At 38.7% G+C, this 21,130-nt stretch overlaps 1 protein-coding gene across 1 annotated transcript in view; it reads right to left on the bottom strand.

Moving 5' to 3' along the window:
* Nucleotides 1-5,309: 5,309 nt before the first annotated feature.
* The window catches only part of DUSP10 (dual specificity phosphatase 10), a 38,293-nt gene continuing 22,472 nt past the window's right edge, over nt 5,310-21,130 (bottom strand). The window contains exons 3-4 of the mRNA XM_081944225.1: nt 12,827-13,198; nt 5,310-8,275 (exon numbers count right to left, since the gene is read on the bottom strand). Of these exons, the coding sequence (XP_081800351.1) occupies nt 8,010-8,275; nt 12,827-13,198 (638 nt within the window). The 3' untranslated portion in view covers nt 5,310-8,009. The remainder of the gene's footprint in view (nt 8,276-12,826; nt 13,199-21,130) is intronic.

Here is a 21,130-nt window from a genome sequence, read left to right as displayed (position 1 = left end):
CAAATTTCAGATTCTATGCCTTATTCTATGTTCCAAACATCAGGTTCTTATTTTTTTATGGCCATCTCCAAATATGTGGAGTGTTAGCAGTAAGTGATTCTTTTCATAATTCAACTGTGCAGTCTATTATTTATTTATTCCCTAAAAAGGAAGGGTTCTTAAATATTTGATGTCGCCAGCTTCAGAATCTCTGCTGTCTCTAATCTGGCTGTCCTTGATTATTGCAAGCTCCATGGTGGGCTGTGAATTACAGTTCTCCCATTCTAACTACAAAATAGTTTATGGATCTATCCTGGCTAGAGTTCTCCATGGGAATCAATGCAATGTTTGAGATTAGTTTTCATTGGGGCCTGATTGTAAGATGAAGTTCTCAGGTTGAAACTTCGACATTCCCATTTTAAAAGCACATGAGAAAAATTGACGCAGACATTATTTGGTTTTTTAAACAAATGACAATATATAAGACAGGCTTCCTTTTTAATTCCAGATCAGGTCAAAAAGAATGTTAATTTCAACTGATTTCTGATTGTCATATGGGATATCCCACAGGACGGATCGCTTCTTTCAAATCTTCCCTTCATCCCCTGAAATTTATGTATTCAAGAATAAACAATATGGTATTTTATCATCCTAGCAGGCAAAAACAGTCTGTACTTTCACTGCTCCATAGGAGGACAGGCTATCCTGCTGAGGAGACAGTTAAAATAAAGGTGCTACCGAAACACTGAATGGACTGGAATGCATTTAGGTTGAGCTGACCTACATCTCAGTTGGAATCAGTAGCTTTTTCTGCTTTGATCACCCTTCTTTTAACTTCAAAGAAAGCAGCAATGTTGTCAAAAAAAACCAGATTAGAGGCAAGATTTTGGATATGATTGTCATAAAATCTTTAGCATATACATTATACATCCAGGGCATTTGGGGGATATATACAGTTAGTGCTTGAAACTGTAGGCCACCCTATGTTTGGTTCCTAACTTTTCCAGTTAGAGCAACTCTCCTAACCTATTCCCCTCCAGGACAGAATTTGAATCATCCCATGTTGACTGGGAATTAGGAGAGTTATAATCAGTGGTGAGTTTCAATTTTTTTTACTACTGGTTCTGTGGGTGTGGCTTGGTGGGTACGGCAGGGAAAGGATACTGCAAAATCTCCATTCCCACCCCACTTTGGGGCCAGCCAGAGGTGGCATTTGCCGGTTCTCCAAACTACTCAAAATTTCCGCTACCGATTCTCCAGACCCTGTCAGAACCTGTGGGATTTCACTCCTGGTTATAATCCATTGTATGTGGATAGCATCAGGTTGGAAGAGGATAGGCAAAGGTTGAGGTAGCTGGAGTGAGCACCAGACTCAGGAAAAGGACAGACTCTTTACTCGGAATTCTTGGAAAGACATCAGTATGTTTTTGTTACCTTCTATGAACTTGATTTGGAAAAAAAAAACACTACAGGGTAAATTAGAGCCAATGGTCTATTTAAAAGCAGAACATTTTTTAAACCAATAAGCATGAAGTTTAAAAAGTGGACTTGCTGAACATGAAATCTGATTATATATTTTAAAATTTGATGTTTCCGTTTATTGGATTACCTCCAGTATTGTCCACAAAACAAGAAAGTTAATAGCCGAAGTTAAAAGAAAAAGGTGGGATGGAATTATTTTCACCCCATTCTGTTCCCTGCTGCAACATTACAGTAGTCTGCAAGACCAGAAGTACTCTTTGATGGAAAGTGATTTTAAGCACGTGGGGAGAAAATCACCTGCCATTCCCTTGTTGTGATAGATAGCATCTAGTAGAGAGACACTCTGACCCTAATAATTAATGAGAACAAGATTTCAAACTAAGAAAATGCTTGCAATTTTAGAAAAGCGAATAAAAGCAGAAGTGAAGTTAGAGTGAAGAGAAAATGAAACAGTAAATAATACATAGCTATAGCCAAACTTTCCTAAGCCATAGCGCAGGTTATTTGGGTATGATTTAGTGTAATATGCAAATCCAATCATCCAAAAGGGAGCAGGAATATCTGTAAGGGATCAAAATAGTCAAGATGGTGGGCCTGGCTGTGCAATGGAAACCTTCCACCCACCCCCCTTTATTTACATGCATCACATATAAATGCATGTTTTAAAAAGGGTCAGGACTTCAGTCTTGCAGAGGTGACTGCTACCTTTTTTCTGCTCCCCTACTCCTGCAGATGCCCCTAGCAGGGAGTCACTCTTAGCCTTGGATGGGTATGTCAGGAGCTACATTCAAAAAACATAATATGAAAATTCTGTATTTTATATTCATGTATTTTATATTTCAAATGCAGAGGTAATAACTCAATATGTTGAATCAGTTTACCTCCCATGTAGGACAACTCACTGCAGCCAACTTACATGGGCAAGTTGCCATGGCCAACTCAACAGGAGACAACTCCCCACAAGACAATTCACTTTAGGACAACTCGCCATGGGACAAGAATTACACTAATATTTTAAAAAAATGCTGGAATAGAAACACTAAAGAAAGGATGCTAAAAGAGGGACAAAATGAAATGTGAATAACAAAAATTAAAATATTTTTTAAAAAATATTTTAAATAATGAAATTGAATTGTTGAATTGTCCCACAGCAAGTTCTCTCACAGTGAGTTGACCATGGCAAATTGGCTGTGGCAATTTGGCTATGGTGAGCCGGCTGTGGCATGTTGGTCATGGGGAGATGTCCCATTCTGCCATGTCTTTAGTATTTTGCTTTTCTAATTGGGTGGTGACTTTTGTGAGAGCCTCACTAGGGATTTAGTGATGTCTTAGGGCATTCCCAGCTGTGTGCCATGAGTGAACACAGCCTCTGATTCTTGTTCTGCATTTCACTTAACCCTGAACTGCATAAAGTGAATAGTTTCCCATTAGGTAACATTATCCTAGTACCTGTAGCAATATAGTTTGGAAAAAATTAACACAAATACAATGCTATTATGTAAAATTGCAGACACTGGAATGGTTATATCCCCATATATTTAAATAGAAACTACTCAGAAACTCTGACTTTTTCTTCCTATTCAGCATATAAATAGCAAGAGATTGTCATAGGTTCAAACAGTATAGTTGCCCAATATGTGTTCCAACAACTTTTTAAATACCTTTAATACCCATAAACTTCAATGCCAAAATGTCAAGAAATCTCAGAAGGGCATATACAGCACAGATTCTCTCATATAAAGCCAGCTCAGGCCCTTTGGGTCTGCAATGGAAACTTACCTTTTCCAAATACGATGAACACATAAGCCCAAGGACCTGAATACAGGATTGCTGAGATCAGGGCTATTCTGGGGTAGACAAGTTATGTCCTGCTGATAGGAAAGGATTAATGAGCTGGTCGGCTCATTCGTTGCAATTAGAAACAACACTCAAACTATTCTGGGGCTATTTTGATGGCAAGAAGCTCAACAACAGCTAATCAGAACCCAGCTACTTGTAAGGCTCCATGTAAAATGAGGGATGATGTAAAAATATAGGATGATAAAGCCAGGGACAAGCACTAAAGTGGTGGATCTTCTTTTGGAAGGCAAATGGGCTATGTATTAACTGGCACACAGGCATTTTCAAAGAGGATAGTTTTAGGGAACAGATCCAGCAGGAATTGGGGCTGGGGGGAGCTTGCATTATTAATCTAAGTTCAGGTTGCAGCTGTTATTTTGACTGCTACGGGGAACAAGAAGATCTAATCTAGGAAGTGCTGCACCAAGAACTTCAAAAAATGGGGGAGGGGGGATGCCAAAGAAAGGGATGTACCGTTTTTTACACGTATTAGCAGAAATTTATGATTGGAGGTGCTTGTACATGCTTGCATTTTTTTTGTCAAGGAAGAGCTTTATCAAAATAACCAATATTGTCCAGTAGCCTTTTTCCAATTCATGGTCTTCAATCGGATGCTTCAAGAAAAGGGCAATCAGGTTAGGGAAGGCTAGATTCTGGATGTAATGGTTTTGCAGAAAACAATGATGCAAGTCCAAGTATTATTGTTTAACTCTTACCAGTGAGGCTTAAGAAGAGTGAATGCAAATATAGCAAAAAAAGGACAATGAAATTGGTGAAAGACTTGGTAAGTAAGTCCTACCAGTAAAGATTGACGAGATCTCCAAATATTCTGAGAGTTGTGTAGTTTTATTTCCTACTTCTAAACCACCCATCTCCTTCATCTTATCACCCCAAATCTCTTGTTGATGATGCCAAACTTACATGAGTTAGAAAAATCTTGTCAGATGATTTCAGCCATTTTAATATATATAAAATGGAAGGCACAGCATCTGAATGAAGGTGCACCAATTACAAATGCTTGGGATGATGCTTTAGAGATATTCTTCTTATGACAATTTTCCAGGTACACCGACTTCCCTACTTTTCTTTAAATTATTCCTATCAATAAATTTCCTGGAATTGACTGTAAGGAGTAATAAAGTTACTTCAAAACTTTGATCTTCCTCAATAGTTTTGGGTAGATGTTGAACAGCATATAGAATAAGAGGAAGCTCCAGAGATGCCATAGGTGGAACAATTGTTCCCTCACACCACCTTCAGAATATGGCCTGACAAGAGGTACTGGAACCATTGTTTCTTCTAGGGTTTTGTTTATCGGGCATCCAGAAGTATATCCTAGTCTGTAGTATCAAAAAGCTATCAAGATATTTAGAAATTGGCTGGTCCATATTCTCACCATCAAATTTCTAGCCTCCCTTCATCACAGGATAGCTGCTAGTGCTATATCTAAAAATCTTATCATGCAAGACAGTGAGCCTGTAATTGCTTCAATTTTCCTCCCGTTTGAGAATATTGGAAATGAGAAACAAACACCTTTCAAGTCACAGCTTTCCTACTTCTGACATTGGGAAAATAAATAAATTTAAAAGTTATATCTTCCAGTATGTATAAGATCATCTTTGGCTAAAATTTGTCCATAAACCAAGTAGAGGGTTAGTCAAGGACACTTCCTATAATTTAAGTAGTATATGCAAATTCACTATATTTTCATAAAGCAACTATTTTCATACAAATCAGGACCTGATCATTCTTGTCTTTTATTATAGAGGACATTCCCCTTTGAAAGGAGGAGGAAATTGGGAAAGAAAAAAACTACCATTGTTCAGAAAAAGGCAAAATATATAATCAATTCTTGTAGAAAAGTATTTTAATAAAATGCATCAAATATTGAGAAAATATATATGTTTAATAACTCTGTTTGCAAAAGTACAGTTATATACATACATATGTCTTCCACCACACCTTATATATATATAGATAGATAGATAAGATAGATAGTTCATATATATATAGTTCATATATATATCAACTATATATATGAACTATATATAGCAACTATGATGCTTCTATGAAACAATTTTACCAACCCTAGACATTTCCTAGTCCTTCCAAATTAATCTTCTCAAAAGGCACAACTTACCATCAAGTTTTCTGTGCACTCAGTTGAAATGAATGAAAGAGGCACAAAAAGACTCATTTGAATGGCACTTGTACTTTATTCAACTTTTATTCTGCCAAAGCTTCCCATCAACCAGTAGCAGGATTATGCTGTAAAATACGAGCCCTTATAAATGACTGTTTAAGAGACACTAGCACTGCTAATAAAGTCAGTGGTCAAACAGAATGTACAATGTCTGATTTCACAACCGACACGACCAAGCAACAAAAAATTAAAAAATAAACATATTATTCCAAAATGAAAGGGACTAGAAGCCAAAAGGATTTCCCCCAAGAAGATTCAAAAAGTTACTATTCTGAATATGGGTATTGAGTTTGTAGATAATAAAATTATAGGAATTATATAAAAGAAAGATTTAAATGATTTTCTGAAAATGAATCATAACTCCATGAAACATAACCTCCAATTTATTTCTGCCTTTACAGTTTCCCATTTAGGAGTCACATAAATACAATTGAATCTTGGCTCTTTTTGATATTTAAATAGATCTTATGATGCAAAATGAAATTAAATTACTTAAGGATATGTCTGCACTACAACTTCATATGCTGCCATTTAACTACTTAACTGGATGGCAAATAAAGAAAAATGACATGAAGTTTCTGCAACTGTCCAGCTTTTTTAATCTGGTTTGTGATTCTCCCCCCTCTTGTGTAGCCCCCAAGGAATCAGTGCACCCATTCTATTAGTGTGAGAGTTATTAACTCATGTGAATTAAAAATTGGCAAGAAAAAGACCCTTAGAAACAAGGGCAACTACACCTATGCATTCTCTGAAATGACAATACTTTTCTCCATGATTACTTTTCTTTTCTCCACTTTGCATTTTCACTTCAGAAAGATAAAGTGAAACTCCCTGAGAAATACTTCAGTTGAAAACTTGCAAAATACCTTTTCAATGGAAAAATGAAGAGAGAAGAAATGAGAGAACAAAGTGCATTTCAGGAGCCTGATCCCATCTTCAGACTGATGAGCGCTCTTGATAAAAAAACCCATCTGAAGGTCCTATAGATGCCATTGTCTTTTGATATTTGTTCTGTATGTACCGGGCCACACATGCATTATTGTGAATCATTGTGTCAATGGCAAGCTGGTCCAACACCGCTTTTGTGTGTTGACGCTGCAGGCACACTGACCAGTTGTCAGATGTCATCTTGATCAAGCCAAGAATGTACAGGTTTTCCCTTTTGGCTTCATTTCTTCTCTTTTGTGAATACATCTGAGGACATCTCAGATGAATCCAGAAATATGGAATTGAGAAAGTGTTGAAAAAAGAAATCAGCACGGAGGCTGCTATTTTAGTTCAATATACCACATTTAAACTAGGACAAGATCGTTGTGTTTGAACAAAGCTGCTATAAGTGAGATAGGAGCCACCTGATACATCATGGATAAGTTATCTGGGCAAAATATATGCAGTCCATTCCAGCTTCCCATGCTCTTCCATACCTGTTACAAGTTGAAAGCTAAACTAGCTAAGTGATTTTATGAAGGAAATAATAAAAAGGACACACACACACTCACAATTCTAAAACACTTCATTTTATAATCAATATTTTTCTTTACATAAACAGAAACACGCCAGTATTTTGTGCGAAAAAATATTTTAAATAAACTTTGTTTATTCTTAATCTTTGTACATTCTGATATACATATGTAACAAGGTTTATGGCACCATTACTAGAACCAGAAAAGGGGGAGGGAGGAATAATTGCTTTTGTTATATTCCTGCTTCTATATCAAGCCAGTAATCTTTGCACTATTTCTTAAAAAAATAGTATTATTACTGGGTAGCCTGCAATAATTGGTTTGAACACTCAAAATAAAAACGCTTTCCATCCCCCAAAACTATTATTGCACAAGAAGCCAATAAAGGCATATGGCATAAAATGGTCAAGTCCCTTGGTGTTTAATGTCCTACCCCTCCTACCCACAACCCAAATAGAAAAATAGTACCAGAAGATGAAACAAAAAAGGAAATAAAAAGGTGTTCTCTAGCCAGAAGGGTGAGATGTGATTTGCAAATAATTTAAGATGCTCTGATCATCTTTGCACCAGCAAGCATTTTCATTAGGTTTTCTTTAATAAAGTCTTTGCAAATTCAAGGCCTGTGGATCTTATCTTTTTGCTATTATTTTGGCTGGTTGTGTCATTATTTTTTTTAAAAAATAATATAGCTGTTCTCAGTCTATGAACCTGCACAGACTACTTAGTCGTGATCACTACAAGTAGCTGAACCACCCACCCCCTCAAAAAACAAAAACTCTAAATAATATCCAGGGAGGTTTTTTTTTCTCCTAAACATCCATTTTTAAAAGCTAGTCTCTTTTTAAGCCTTTCTCCTTCCTCCATTCCTTTGAGAATTGATTTGCAATGGCATTCTGCGCAAAATCTGTGACGACTTTCAAAAAAGAATTTTTTTTTTAAAAAAAAGCTTTTCCTAGTAAAGCTGAAAAGAAAAGAATCCCCCACACTTCCCAGTCTGTGGAAAGTTTAGGGGGGAAAAAAACCTGTCCTGTGTTTCTTTGATGTCACACAACAGTCTCAACCCCAATCAGCTTTGGCGTAAGAATTCGTGGTGTGACTCCATTGTTCAGGTCTTCTTCAAACTCCAATAACTGCCCCATGAAATTAAGATTGGGAGAAATTATTGGTCGCTTGCCTTTGACAAACTTATAGGCATCGGTCATAGTCATCCTTGTGTGCTTCATAAGGTATGCAATGACAATGGTGGCGGAACGAGACACCCCAGCCTGGCAGTGGATAAGAAGGCCCTTCCCGCATTGATGAGCTTCCTCTGAAAATATCAGAAACAAAGGGAGATATTGACTTTAATAGAGAAAAGGTTATTGAAAGAGATCAAGACATAACTTCATAATGCAATTCACAGCTTAACATTTCACTGGCCCAATTTCACCTTGGGAAGGAGGAGGAGAGGGGAGAGGAAGAAGAATTAGGCATTGTTCAGCTTCACTTTGCCCTTCCCATACCTGTTTTGTTTTTGCTAATGTACAAATCAATACAGGGCCAAATGCATTCAAAGGATAGCTAGGAAGAACATTTAATATTTCAGCAACAACTGAGAAGTTAGAGAAGTCCAGAATGAACTTGACAGAACTCTTTTTCTTCATTGTACAGAGAGAAGAACTGGGGAGCAGAAATGGAAGCCCCAAACTCGTGTTCAGGGAGTGTAATCAACACAGAAATTGCATTTATATGAATCAGCACTGCTGCTTATGAAGTATCCAAACAGTCCAAAGTTCATAAACCTTTGAGAAATGTATGCCTCACTTCTCTCTGTTCCCAGTAAGCAATTCTAAAGCTTTGTTGGAAAAATAGCCTAGAAGAATCCATTTGCTTCTCGCTTCTCAGCACTCCTTGTTTCAAAACATTTCTGTCCTTAAAACCTCCCATGAAAATTCATTAGAGTCTTGTTGATAAGTGAATGGCAGGTGGTATTATATATACTGAAAAGCAATGGATTGTTTTGCCTATTTTTCTCAGGGCCCAATAGCTCCATGTATTGTAATTTGACAGAATTCAACCAAGTTTTAAGAAAGGAATTGAGAATATTTTATCACTGGCTGTGTTGCTTCATGATGCCAGAAACACTAGCGCAACAGCATTTGAAAAGTTAAAAGTTCTCCACCTTTCTTTTATTATTTTCACAACCTTTATCTGAATCACATGCATAAAATTACCCTACACACTTGAATATGCACAGGCCAGCAATGCAAAGCATTGGTAAAATGGTCACTGTCTGAAATGCCCAGTCATGTAATTGCCAAACTCATGTCCAATGTAGTAGGGAAAAGTTATTTAAGCATTAAAAGAATAAAGAGGCCAGGGGCAAACTCTGAAACCATGACTTATTTATTTCCAATTTGTCACTGTAATTATTTTCTAATTCTAATGTTGGTGTCAGAAGCAAACTTGAAATCAAAAAGTATTATGTAAAACTTAGATAAGCAGCGAAGGTCACTACCCTCATACAGCATATGTATACTTTGATTACTGAAAGAAGAATCTCTGCTTGCTACTATTTAGTGGTTTCATGTAAGTTAATATAAAGGAAGATATACTGTACACTATTGGGGGGGTGTTTTTGAGATTGAATATATTCTCATATCTTCTCAGGAACTCATCATCTGGAAAAAAATATCTGGACTCTTTTTTGGCAGTGATCAAAGCTTAATTTGAAATGGGAAAAATCCTACAACACTTTTTATTCTATCTCATAGACTGCATTTCTAAGAGAGAAGCAATTTCAATATTTCCAACTGGATCTTTTCTTGGCAAGATTTGGCTCTCCACGTATCTTGTAAAAGACACATACATTCAATATGGCAATTCCTTGCACTATTCAAAACTATCCTAAAGAAATTTACCAACAAAACAAGGGGGGGAAAAACAGACCAGGATTGTCTCCAGCTTTGGCTAATTCAAAAAATAGCACTGATAGGCTTTAGGAAATGTCACTGTTCTGCAAGTAGTAATTAATGTGATTAATAAATTACATTTGTCCATATTATCAGATCTGGTAGAAGAGGAATGCTGAAAGTCCTGTTTCAGGGAACTACACTTGGTCCCAGGAGGCCAACTTTCTCTGCCTTATGGAACAATTCCCATTCCCCACCATCACAAAGTGATATCATCTCCATCTTTAATACCTATGGAGATTCTCAGCCATCCAGGTCATGGCTTTCCCAAAGGTTCTTTTTCAAGAGGCAACTGGACTTTCTGATTTTTCTTTGAAGATGTTTTGCTTCTCATCCAAGAAGCTTCTTCAGCTGAAAAAAGTTCTTGAATGAGAAGCTAAATGTGTTCGAAGGAAAACCAGAAAGTCCAGTTGCCTCTTGAAAAAAAAAAACCTTTGGCACATCGCCATCCTTACTTATTTTCTGGAAATCCCTCAATACTTGGTTATGCCATCAGGTTTGGTAGTCCCAGGAGATTGTTAGGATCTGGAGGTTAGCTCCATTATGGCAGTTAATCTCTATTCTATTGTGGGCTTTATGATTTTTAAAACTTTTTTTAAACAATGTCTGTTTTTTATTCACTGATTTATCATTAAATTTGTTTGCTGTCCATCTCACCTTGAGGTGACTCCTTTTACAATGTTATATACAAAAACATGTATTTAGTAAAAATAAAACATTATAAAAACACAAATTATCAACTAGGCAGGGAGGATGAACAGGGGGATCTGCTATTTCTCAACAATGTGTTATGTTTATTCTTTAATATCCTTATTGTATGTCACCCAGAGTTATTTTGTTTTGTGAGATGGGTGGCCACGCACACACATGCTAGCCAACTTTTGTGGTCACAAAGCTTAATCCTGGTATGCCCTTGCAAGTTGAACAGTGCAATAAACAATACAAAGTTTGCTAGAGAAAAAAAAGAGGGGCAATCAATTTTATGGCTCTCAAAGTCTTTATCTGCCAGTTAAAGAATAAATAATCTGTTGGCATGTTTAGTTTTCTAAAGCTAGAAATTTGCTGCTCGTTTTCTTTTCCACTGCAACAAACAGTTATAGTACATTTAAGTTGCTATGTCGTAATAGTCCAGTGCAAATAGGGCAAGGTTAGATAAAGCCAAAGTTCTTATTTTGCTATATGGGCTCTGGAAAAATGGATTTGGCCTTGAAGCACAACAAATCTTCAGCTGATGCAAGTCTCATCCTGTTGCCAGCACAAAGGGAATAGACTAGTTTTATTTAGCAATAGGACTATTAAGCTGTTAAACAAGAACTGTGCAACCTAGACCCACAAAGAGTCTTCTGAGAGAAAACTACCAAAAAGGCATATTTACAGAAAGATCAAATCTATGCTTATTTAGTATTCCCATTAATTCCATCTTTATGCCCCAAATTAAACTTCACAAGGAAGCAGTGAAGCAAGCTGAAGGATTTAATCATTTTTCCCAATCTTGTGCCTGTGGCTGTCCGAGTGTATAGTGCTTCAACTGACATAATCTTCAGCTAGCATGGCCAATGCTAGCTGAAGGATGAGGAAGTTCATGACTAACACATCTGGGAAACACTGTCTCAACTTACCTAGGAAAAAAATGTATGTTTCTATTGCCACAGATAAAATAGCTCCAAGTATTTTAGCTCAATATTATTTGAAATTCTGAAAGCAGATCATTTTACCTTTTAACATTCTGTCCAAACCCAAAAGCCAAAATGCATCATGCCGGATACAATAAAAAGAAAAGTATTACTTTGAACAACATACATACGTACGTACGTACATACATACATACATACATAATCCTTGGAATGTTAGGAAGCTTTGCTGGAACTCTCCCTTCATAATCGTTCCTAGTCATATTTAACTCTGTCCTATTTTTTCGCTAGCCTCTTCTCGCAAGCCTACTATGCAAAATCATATATTTTGAAAGATGTGTGCAGATCAAATAGCATAAAGCTTTGCGTTCTGCAAAATTATCCTTCTTTCTTGAGCTGTATTCTGGGGAATGTCATCAGAAGACATCCGTAATAAAGGACAAGCTGTTCTCATAGCATTGTTGGGTAAACTGGCTAACCTCAAAAAGCAGCCCTGTGTGATCAAAGGAAGACCAAAGAAACACCCATCCAGCCCAGCATCTAAATTCCCATAATCCTGAAGTGTTTGTTCACAATTGCTTTTTAGCAGCTGGTATTCTTGTGACATGCTGCTTTTCATCTTGGAAGTAATAAAACCCTATTGCATTTAGCCACTGAGACCTCTATTCTCCATGAACATGTATCAACCCCGCTGGGAGTCTGTGGCCATAATCAGTGAACCAGATTCAACAGTTTAACCAAGCACTACTCTTTTAATATTGTGACTACAATTTCCCAGGCAAAGGCAAAGTTCACCTGAGGTGTTCTTTTCCCAGATCTCTAATCACCTGAACTGGATTGCTGTTTCTGAGATAACCTGTCAATATCCCCATGAGTCTCTCATAAACAGATGTGTTATTCCTTTGTGAGTGTGACAATAAAGAGAGAGGGATATTAGCAAACATGTGCAGCATGGTGTTAATATGGCATTAATAAAGATAGGTCACAATTCCCTATCAAGCCTATGTTTCATCCCAAAAAATGTATTTCTATCCTAATAATAGAAACCTACAGGAAAAAGGGTGAATACTACAACAGGTGATCAATTATTTTACAAATGGACCCAGGGATAAATAAAGAGCTTCCGCTGTTAAAATGCCCAACCAAAGTAACTTCAATCATCCAACCAACCCTCTGGACCAAAGTAAATCTGCTTTATATTTTCCAACCCAGAGCTAAAGTCACAAGAGCAGCATTTATTTAGAGCAATCTAGTCAAACTGGAAACAAGAATAGTTACCAATGAATTCAAAAGCCTCTTCGAAATACTGTCTGAGGTTCTGCTTGTTGCTATCCGTGGCAGGGAGACGTTTGTAGCTGAACAAACCTTTCTCATAATGGTAGAGAGGGAGGTGAGTGGTGACGTTGATTACGTAGCCGATGTTCAACCTCTGGATCTTCTCCAAGTCCTGAGCATCATGTTCATTGCCGAGGAAGAGGAAGGGCAAGATAGGGGTGAGCTCGGCATTCTCAATGTCTGGAGTGGTAGCAATGGACTGAGGTAGTGTACAGGTTACTGCGGCACCTCCACCTCCGCTTTCAGGGCACTCCTGAAGTTGGAGGGAATTATCACAGAGGTTTTCGTGGTTCTGCTTAAAACTGCTGAGTCCACCTGCAAGAGAGAAGAGTTGGGTTTTTAACGAGACAAAATGGAAGGAGAGGTGAGAGCTCAGTGCTGACATTCTTAATCTACCAAGCAAAGACAGAGCTCCATCCTGTTTCTGAAGCTATAATTTTCATTTTCTGCCATGTGATGGAAACTCAAGTCAAAGCTGCTTGACAAAGCAAATTATCATGGATCACAAAATCCAGGAATGTATTTGCTTACTACTTCTTTCACTGGTTTGTTAGTGGTCTCAAAAAACAGACAAGATGCCTCTAGGTTGCAGTAGATACTTGTACTCACTTTACATATTTTACGTTACCCCTGGGCAGGGACGTGTGGTCAGGGGAGGCAGGGGAGGCAGAGCTTCACCGCGCTCATCATGAAAAGAAAAAAAAGGGAAAAGGCACACGTGCTCCGATTCCCTGCCTTCCTGAGTCAACATGAAGGGGACCGCGGTGCGCGCTCTGCCGGCTCGCGCTCCGCAGTCCCCTTCATGTTGACTCAGGAAGGCGGGGGATGGGACCACGTGTGCAGGAGACTGAGACTGCCTCAGCCTCCTGCACACGTGGTCCCATTCCCCACCTTCCTGATGACGTCACCAGCCTCACCAGCCATAAACTTCACAGCATGTCACTGCCCCTGGGTTTATATGTACCTTTCTGCAGCTTAATCACTTTTCCCAGTGTCTCAGTCCACAGGAGTTGAATCCAGTACCAAAGTTGAAATCAAAATCGAAAGGATGAGTAACTCTGGTTTGTGTGTCGCAAGAAATTGAAACAATTATACATTTGATACCTTTTGCTTTCTTTTTCATTCAAAAGAATAGTGTTTGTAGCTTTCAGTTTTACGGTGTTTATTATGGTGTTTGTTTTTTACATTTTATATCTGCGGCTTTTCTTACAGTGTTGTTTTATTTCATTATTGCATGCTGCCCAAAGTCACCTTTGATGAGATGGGTGGCTATATAAATTTGATAAATAAACTTCTGAATCAAACCATTTGGATTTCAAAATCCAATTTTCCTCCTAATAAAATTCTGCTTCACAAGAATTACTCTTCAGAACAGATTACTCAAAAAGTGAATTGTTAAAAGACAGGGCACACACAAGACTTAACTCCCCCCTCCCCCCTTCCCCCAATGCCTGAGCAGGCATTCAGGATTGCCTTCTGTTCTCTCTCAGTTGGGACACCAATTCAGGAAAGTAAAAATGTGAAAATTTTCCTTCCTCCAATCCAAATGACTTTAGTGGAGACTCCCCACCTGCCTGGTTGTCATGGCATTGACACAAAGACATAGAATGACATCAGCTTGGCATGACATCAGCTCTTTGAGTGCAAACAATGTAAGAAGCACCACTTTGTTTAAGGGCTTTTGGTACAACTGGGTGTTTCAGAGCCCATGATGTAATGCTAACAGGTGGTTGGACAAGCTTTTGCTTCATGAGGAGGAGGAGAAAAATATAGTTATAGCCCTTCTGAATGTGTAGGAGATTATAGGTGAGGCAGCTACTAACAACAAAGGAACTTTGTCTTTAATTAAAGAGAAATGCTGCCTTTGGCAAACTGGACAAGCGGACTTTGGGAAATTGCAGTATATTTTGCACAAAGCAAAGTCAGCTTAACAGAAAATCTCATTCTTTATATGCATATTGAGAATCAAGACGTTGTAACTTCAAGGCAATTGTGCTCCCAAACCACTCAGGATAGTCCCATTATTTCTTCTATTGTTGCTCTTCTGTGCCAAAATAACTTTTAAAAGTTTAGACATTCCTAAACTAAGTTCTCAAAGAAAAATACTAAATATGCTAGTCATTACAAAAAAAAGTAGCTTGTATTTAAAAGATGAACATTAAGTACTAGGATGTAGGTGGGGATGTAGTGAGAAGTCAAGAGTTTGATTTTCCTAACAAGTTAGTAGTTTGCTCAATTCACGTGAAGACCTCCACCCTGCACCCCCTGTGAGGTTTGCTATTTTGTTAGCCAACAGAGAGACATTATGATCAAAATCTACAGTAAATCGACAAAGACATCTCAGAAAGATCAGATTCTTTTCCTCTGAATTCTGTTTAAGCCCTTAAAGGCTTCTTCCTTTCAGCCTGGAGAGAACAATGGAAGAAATCTTAAAACATTTCAAAAGAGAGATCAGCAGCACCAAATGTAGCTTTGGTTTAGCCAAAGGAAATGTTTTTTCTTCTCCATATCATGAATATCCTTCTTTTTTAAAAAAAAGAAAACTATGTGCTCTAGTTCTTAGGTAGCAGTAGGAGTTTTTCCACCAAAAAGCTGTGTTCCTGATAGCGGCTTTGTGAGAAAATGCAACCAGAGTACACTTTTTCTACTTGCATAATCAAATGGAAAGCTATACCTGCTTCCTAGTCCACTGAGGTGGTTTTTGTTTTTGTTGTTGTTGTTGGGCCTGGAGTAAAAGGCAGGGTTTCCTCTCCAAAATGAGGAGCATGCCAACTTAAGAAAATCTTCCATGCTACTTAAGAAAACATGGCTGGAAAATCTGTGGCTTTTTCTAGATACTATCTAGAAAAACAATCTATCTTCATCATTGGCCAAGTTTTTTGGAGATGCTATATGTTGTAGTTCAACGACATATGAGAGTCCGCAGATTCTCCCTATAAAAGATTTCAGATATAACTAATGTAAATGCAAAGCTCTGGTGAGTCTTGTATCTACTGGTATCCACAAGATTTTAGTAGTCTCATCTCAAGCCACATTTTAGACATGGTTAAAGTAAACTCTTAGTATAACTGATCTCTGATACAATAACCTGAGAGGTGGATGATAGATTATAAGTGCTAGGAAGACCAGGTATCCATATTTCATATTTGAATTTCTGACAAGAGGAGGGGGGAGGAAGGGAAGGCATTAGGAAGATGGTCAGAGAAATGGACAGCACTCTGAGGCAGTAATGGAGTTACAAGAATACGGCTGGAAAGGAAGAACAGGTGAGTGATGTGCAGTAGCTAAGGGGAGAGGAAAATGTTGGGAAGATTGATAGATCAGGCAGGCAGGTGGATATAAGTTGACAACAACTATATTTCTTTTCTCTCACCCTGGCTCTGCCCCAATCCATACTTCCTGACTGACAAAATACTAGAAGGAAAAGGGGTCCTTCAATAATCCCTATGGCTGGTGCTAAGAATGATGGCCCTATCATTGAAGGGCTGGTAGTCTGTTTCAGAATTAACATGCTCTCCTTGCTTTAAAATACTTAGAAATGAGATTTTTAATTCCCAGTTTGATCTCCAGGATCCGGGTTATTTTGTGCTTTTCTACTTGATCACAACCTTTTTTTTTTCTTAAGGGAATGAAAATCCTTAATAGTATTTAATTTTCACACCCATCACACCTGTACTTCTAATGGTGGTGGAGCACAGGAGATGAATAGAAGGAGAACATAATGAAACACAGTGTGTTTTAGTTTTAAAAGTAGGTAAATAAGCATATTTCCATACCACATTATATATGCAGGAGTTGGGTTGAGAATGGAAGTATCACTGTTTGCAGACACACATCAATATCCATTGCATCATGCAGATGCCCAGAAAAAGGCTGGGGCTTTGGGAGCAGACTCCAGCCCCAGCTTTTCATAGTATCAGAAGATTTGCAAAGTATCTTTGTGGTCTAATACAACCCTCCTGTTCACCGCAGTATCTACTAAAGCATCTCTGATACCTTTTGCGTCTCCCTACTTACAAGCATTTCCTTTTCTCTCACCCTGGCTCTGCCCCAATCCATACTTCCTGACTGACAAAATACTAGAAGGAAAAGGGGTCCTTCAATAATCCCTATGGCTGGTGCTAAGAATGATGGCCCTATCATTGAAGGGCTGGTAGTCTGTTTCAGAATTAACATGCTCTCCTTGCTTTAAAATACTTAGAAATGAGATTTTTAATTCCCAGTTTGATCTCCAGGATCCGGGTTATTTTGTGCTTTTCTACTTGATCACAACCTTTTTGGTTTAAAAAATATCCCTACACATCTAGAATTGAAGCATTCCTTACTCAATATATAAAATAGGACTGGGTTAAAAAATAACTATCATAAAAATTATCAATAATGCTATGCATATATGTGTACATATGTGTTATTTGGACAGCAGAATAAGCATAGCAGGCAATAACTTTAGAAAAGTGTTATGCAAGAAAACCTTATCTGGTGATGAGTTCATGAGAACTATAAAACACACGTTCTTTTGTATAATTATGGAGATTAGGCTTTTGTCAGGGATCAGCATATCTATTCATTACTGATTTTATTTATACAATAACTGCTGATAAGAAAAATATGGCATCCAATATTGGGGGAAAAGATCGTATCCAAGAGATTCATTTCAGGATACATCAAAAACACAGCACAGTACTTGGTTCTCTGGCTGTTTTAAATAAAAAGGTCATTTCAGACATCAAATATATAGTCAAAACTTATCTGGCAAATTGCAATCGCTGTGCTGTTCTCAGGCTTATTTCTGCTTTGCCCTGTTTAGTATTGCTATCTAATACCTATACTCGGTAGTGGAATCCTGTTACTTCTCTCTCAAAGAGCATATGTTACTTGGGCCTATATATATTCCCATTTACAAAAGGCTAAAAATGTGAAGAAAAGGCACTCTATACCTAACTGGCAAGATCACTTTGAGCCATGCTCCTTCTGGGAAGGAAGGAGGATTCAATGTCCAAGCACTACGGGAAGCAAGGTGGTATTTGCAGCCAGCCAGCAGTTAGTAAGTGAGGTGGAATTTCAAAGTGAAATTCAAGATGCTGGTTGTCACCTGTAATGCCCTACCTGGACTTCCTCTTGATTGGAGAAAGGCAGCTCACAAATAACCATGGGACCATCTTTCTCCAATTATCTCTACTCCTCCCATAAGATGAAACATCTTATCTTGAAAGATCCTGGAGCCACCCTTTCTCTACCACCAATCCCATTCTCTAGAATATTATTGCCTGGAGATTGCCTGTCCACGACCTTAATGCCAGTGGAAAACGCTATGAAAACTTGCCTTTTGAGACTTGATGCTGGTGTGATTTGTGATGCTGATAGCAGAATATAGTTGATAGGGGTGTTTTTCTCCCCATTGTGTTCTATTTGTTTATGTGCTTTTATATTGTATTTTTACATTCTTTTAAACAATGCATACTGTCTCCAGTTTTCAGATTTGATGGCTTATAAATCAAACAAAATAAATCTCAGAGGAACAGAGAAAGATGGAAAGAGGTGATAGCTTTCTGCTGTTCCTCAATTATTTTTCACAAGAAATACTCATATTTAATCAGCAATAAATAACATTACTCTCCTGAAGTGATTATAGAAATTGCTGCCAGTACAGGAAACATTAAAATGCAAACTACCTACTTGCGCACATGTAAGTGCACTGCTGTAAATACTCCTAATTCTAAAGGAAGAAAGTGATAAAAGCAGGAAAATCTCAGTCCATTATTCTGTGGGTGAACAGATGGCTATAATCCCCAGAACAAAATCTCAGAAATTCCGGAAGTGCAACACAGAGGGAAATCTCTAGTTAAAGACCATATGCAATTTTTTTTGGCTGATGTTTAGATAGGTTTTCATTTTTTTTTAAAGCATGGAGAGTCCTATAATTCAGTTATGTAAATGTATATATTATACACATGTCACATAATCTGATGGAGGGGGCGGGATGAAATTAATTTCACTTTATTTGACCAATCAGTGTCAAGCAACTTGTCAGTAAGAAGTTCGTGTGAAAAAGGTGTGCAAAACAATAGTGTATTTCATGATTTCCTGGTGTGGTACTCTTCAAATGCATTGAATCATGTGCTATCAAGATCATTGACATGGCCACTAACCAGGGACAACACTTATTACAATCTAAATCATTCGAACAATAGTATGTGGATAAGACTGGTCTAGAAAATGTTTGAACTTCTAGTTCAAGGGATCCCAATCCCCACTCCATGGATTGGCACCTGTCCATGGCATGCCAGAAACCAGACCATGCAAACAAGAAAAACCCTATCTACGGAATGCAGGCAGCACACGAAACCACACCCTCTCCGGTCCACCGAAAAACCTCTATCCATGGAGGAGGTACCTAGCTCCCAAAAGGTTGGGGGCCACTGATCTAATCATACATAAATACACACAAGGTCAAACAATAGAGCCATTTGGGCTGGGGTAAAACAATCAGATTAGCAATATTCAGATTCTAAAATTATTGTTTTTATTTTAATCGAAAGACAAGAGTGGGAGAACTGTAGAGATTTCAGTGTCTGCTCCTTATTATAAAACTTTCAGAAATATACCCATTTCAAACATTTACTCAAAGAGGCCAGCAACAGTCATGAAGTCCTATAACAGTGATGGAGAACCTGTGGCACGCGGAGCCATTTGTTAGGGCACGTGAGGTGCTGCCCTGTCAGCTAGCCAGTGCGCATGCGCGCGCTGGCCAGCTGAGTTCACCCTTTTTTAAAGCCATTTTTCGCCCTCTCCAGGCTCCAGAAGCTTTATAAGAGCCTGGGGACAGCAAAAAGAGCCTCCCCCGCCCCCCCGCCCCCTGAGGCCCTCTGGAGGCTTCATGAGCTTTCCTGAAGCCTCTGGAGCACAAAAAACCGACCCTACGGGCAAACCGGAAGTTCAAGAACGGACTTCCGGTTTGCTCGGAGGGTCGTTTTGAGCGCTCCGAACGCTTCAGGGAAGCCTCTTGAAGGTCCCTGAAGCCTTTGGAGCACTTAAAACGACCCTCTGAGCAAACCGGAAGTTTGCTCGGAGGGTCGTTTTGACTGCTTCGGAGGTTTCAGGGAAGCCTCCTGAAGGTCCCTGAGGCCTCCGGAGGCTTCCGGGGGGGCGGGAGAGGCTGTTTTCGTTCTCCCCATGCTCCTATAAAGCCTCTGGAGCCTGGGGAAAGCAAAAAAAGAATGCAAAAATGGGGGGGGTCCCACCTGTAGTATGCCCCTGCGCACTGGGGGGGGGTCGTGCATTGCATTATGGGTGCAGCACGCCTGCACACGACCCCCCTGTGCTCTCCCCACTTATGGCACGCGAGCCAAAAAAGGTTCGCCATCGCTGTTCTATAAGCTGGCCAATGTTTTATAAATCATCTTGCAAAAGCAGATAGACCCCACCCAGGAAGGAAAGCCTTTTAAATAATGAAATCTAATTAATTTAGAAGATATGGGCTTGAAGTTGACAGCCACATTGACAGAAGAAAATTGGAAGGTACAATTGATATAATGAAAACATGATTTTCATACAATCTTTGGCAATGTGTTATTAGCCAGACAATGAATGAGAATTATTTCAGTATCAGTTTCCTGTATTTTATAACAAGCAAGTCAGTTCACAGGCACAGATGCTTGAATATAGCAATGTAAGAAATCAACACAAATCCCCATTTTCTTTCCAGTTATCAGTGATGTTCCATAACAAAATAGTACCCACCAGTGGAGGGTTGCTCTTACTGTCACTACTGGTACACTGATCACGTGCTTGTGCATTCTGTTCGTGCACACACCTGACTTGTGCTGTACGCATGTGTGCAATCCACCGCCCCTGCAACAACCAGCTGATTGTTGGGGCTCGCACAGGTACCTCATGCTGTGTGCACATGCACACTTTGCCGTTCCCATAAAAACAGGTATAGAGAGCGGGCGAGTGGGCCAAAAGAGCTACCGTACCGGTATGCTCTCAGCTGCTCCGGGCCACTACCGCTACACCCGTACCGGACCGTATCTGCAACAACCCACCTCTGTTACCCACTGTATAAACAATTAAATTTCTGGCACTTGTCATTGGCTTCCAGCTTAAAAAACAAGCACTGGTCTATCTGGATATTCCAGAATGCTCCTATAGATGAACTTTGTCTTTTTAGGCCAGACCATTGCTAAAAATCATGGGATCTGCCCTATATGACATTTTACAGTTGCACCAATTCATTTAACTCAAAGG

This window comes from Natrix helvetica (genome assembly GCF_964273705.1).
Source record: "Natrix helvetica genome assembly, chromosome: 2".
Lineage (NCBI taxonomy): Eukaryota > Metazoa > Chordata > Lepidosauria > Squamata > Natricidae > Natrix > Natrix helvetica.
This window is presented reverse-complemented; position numbering and strand designations above follow the sequence as displayed.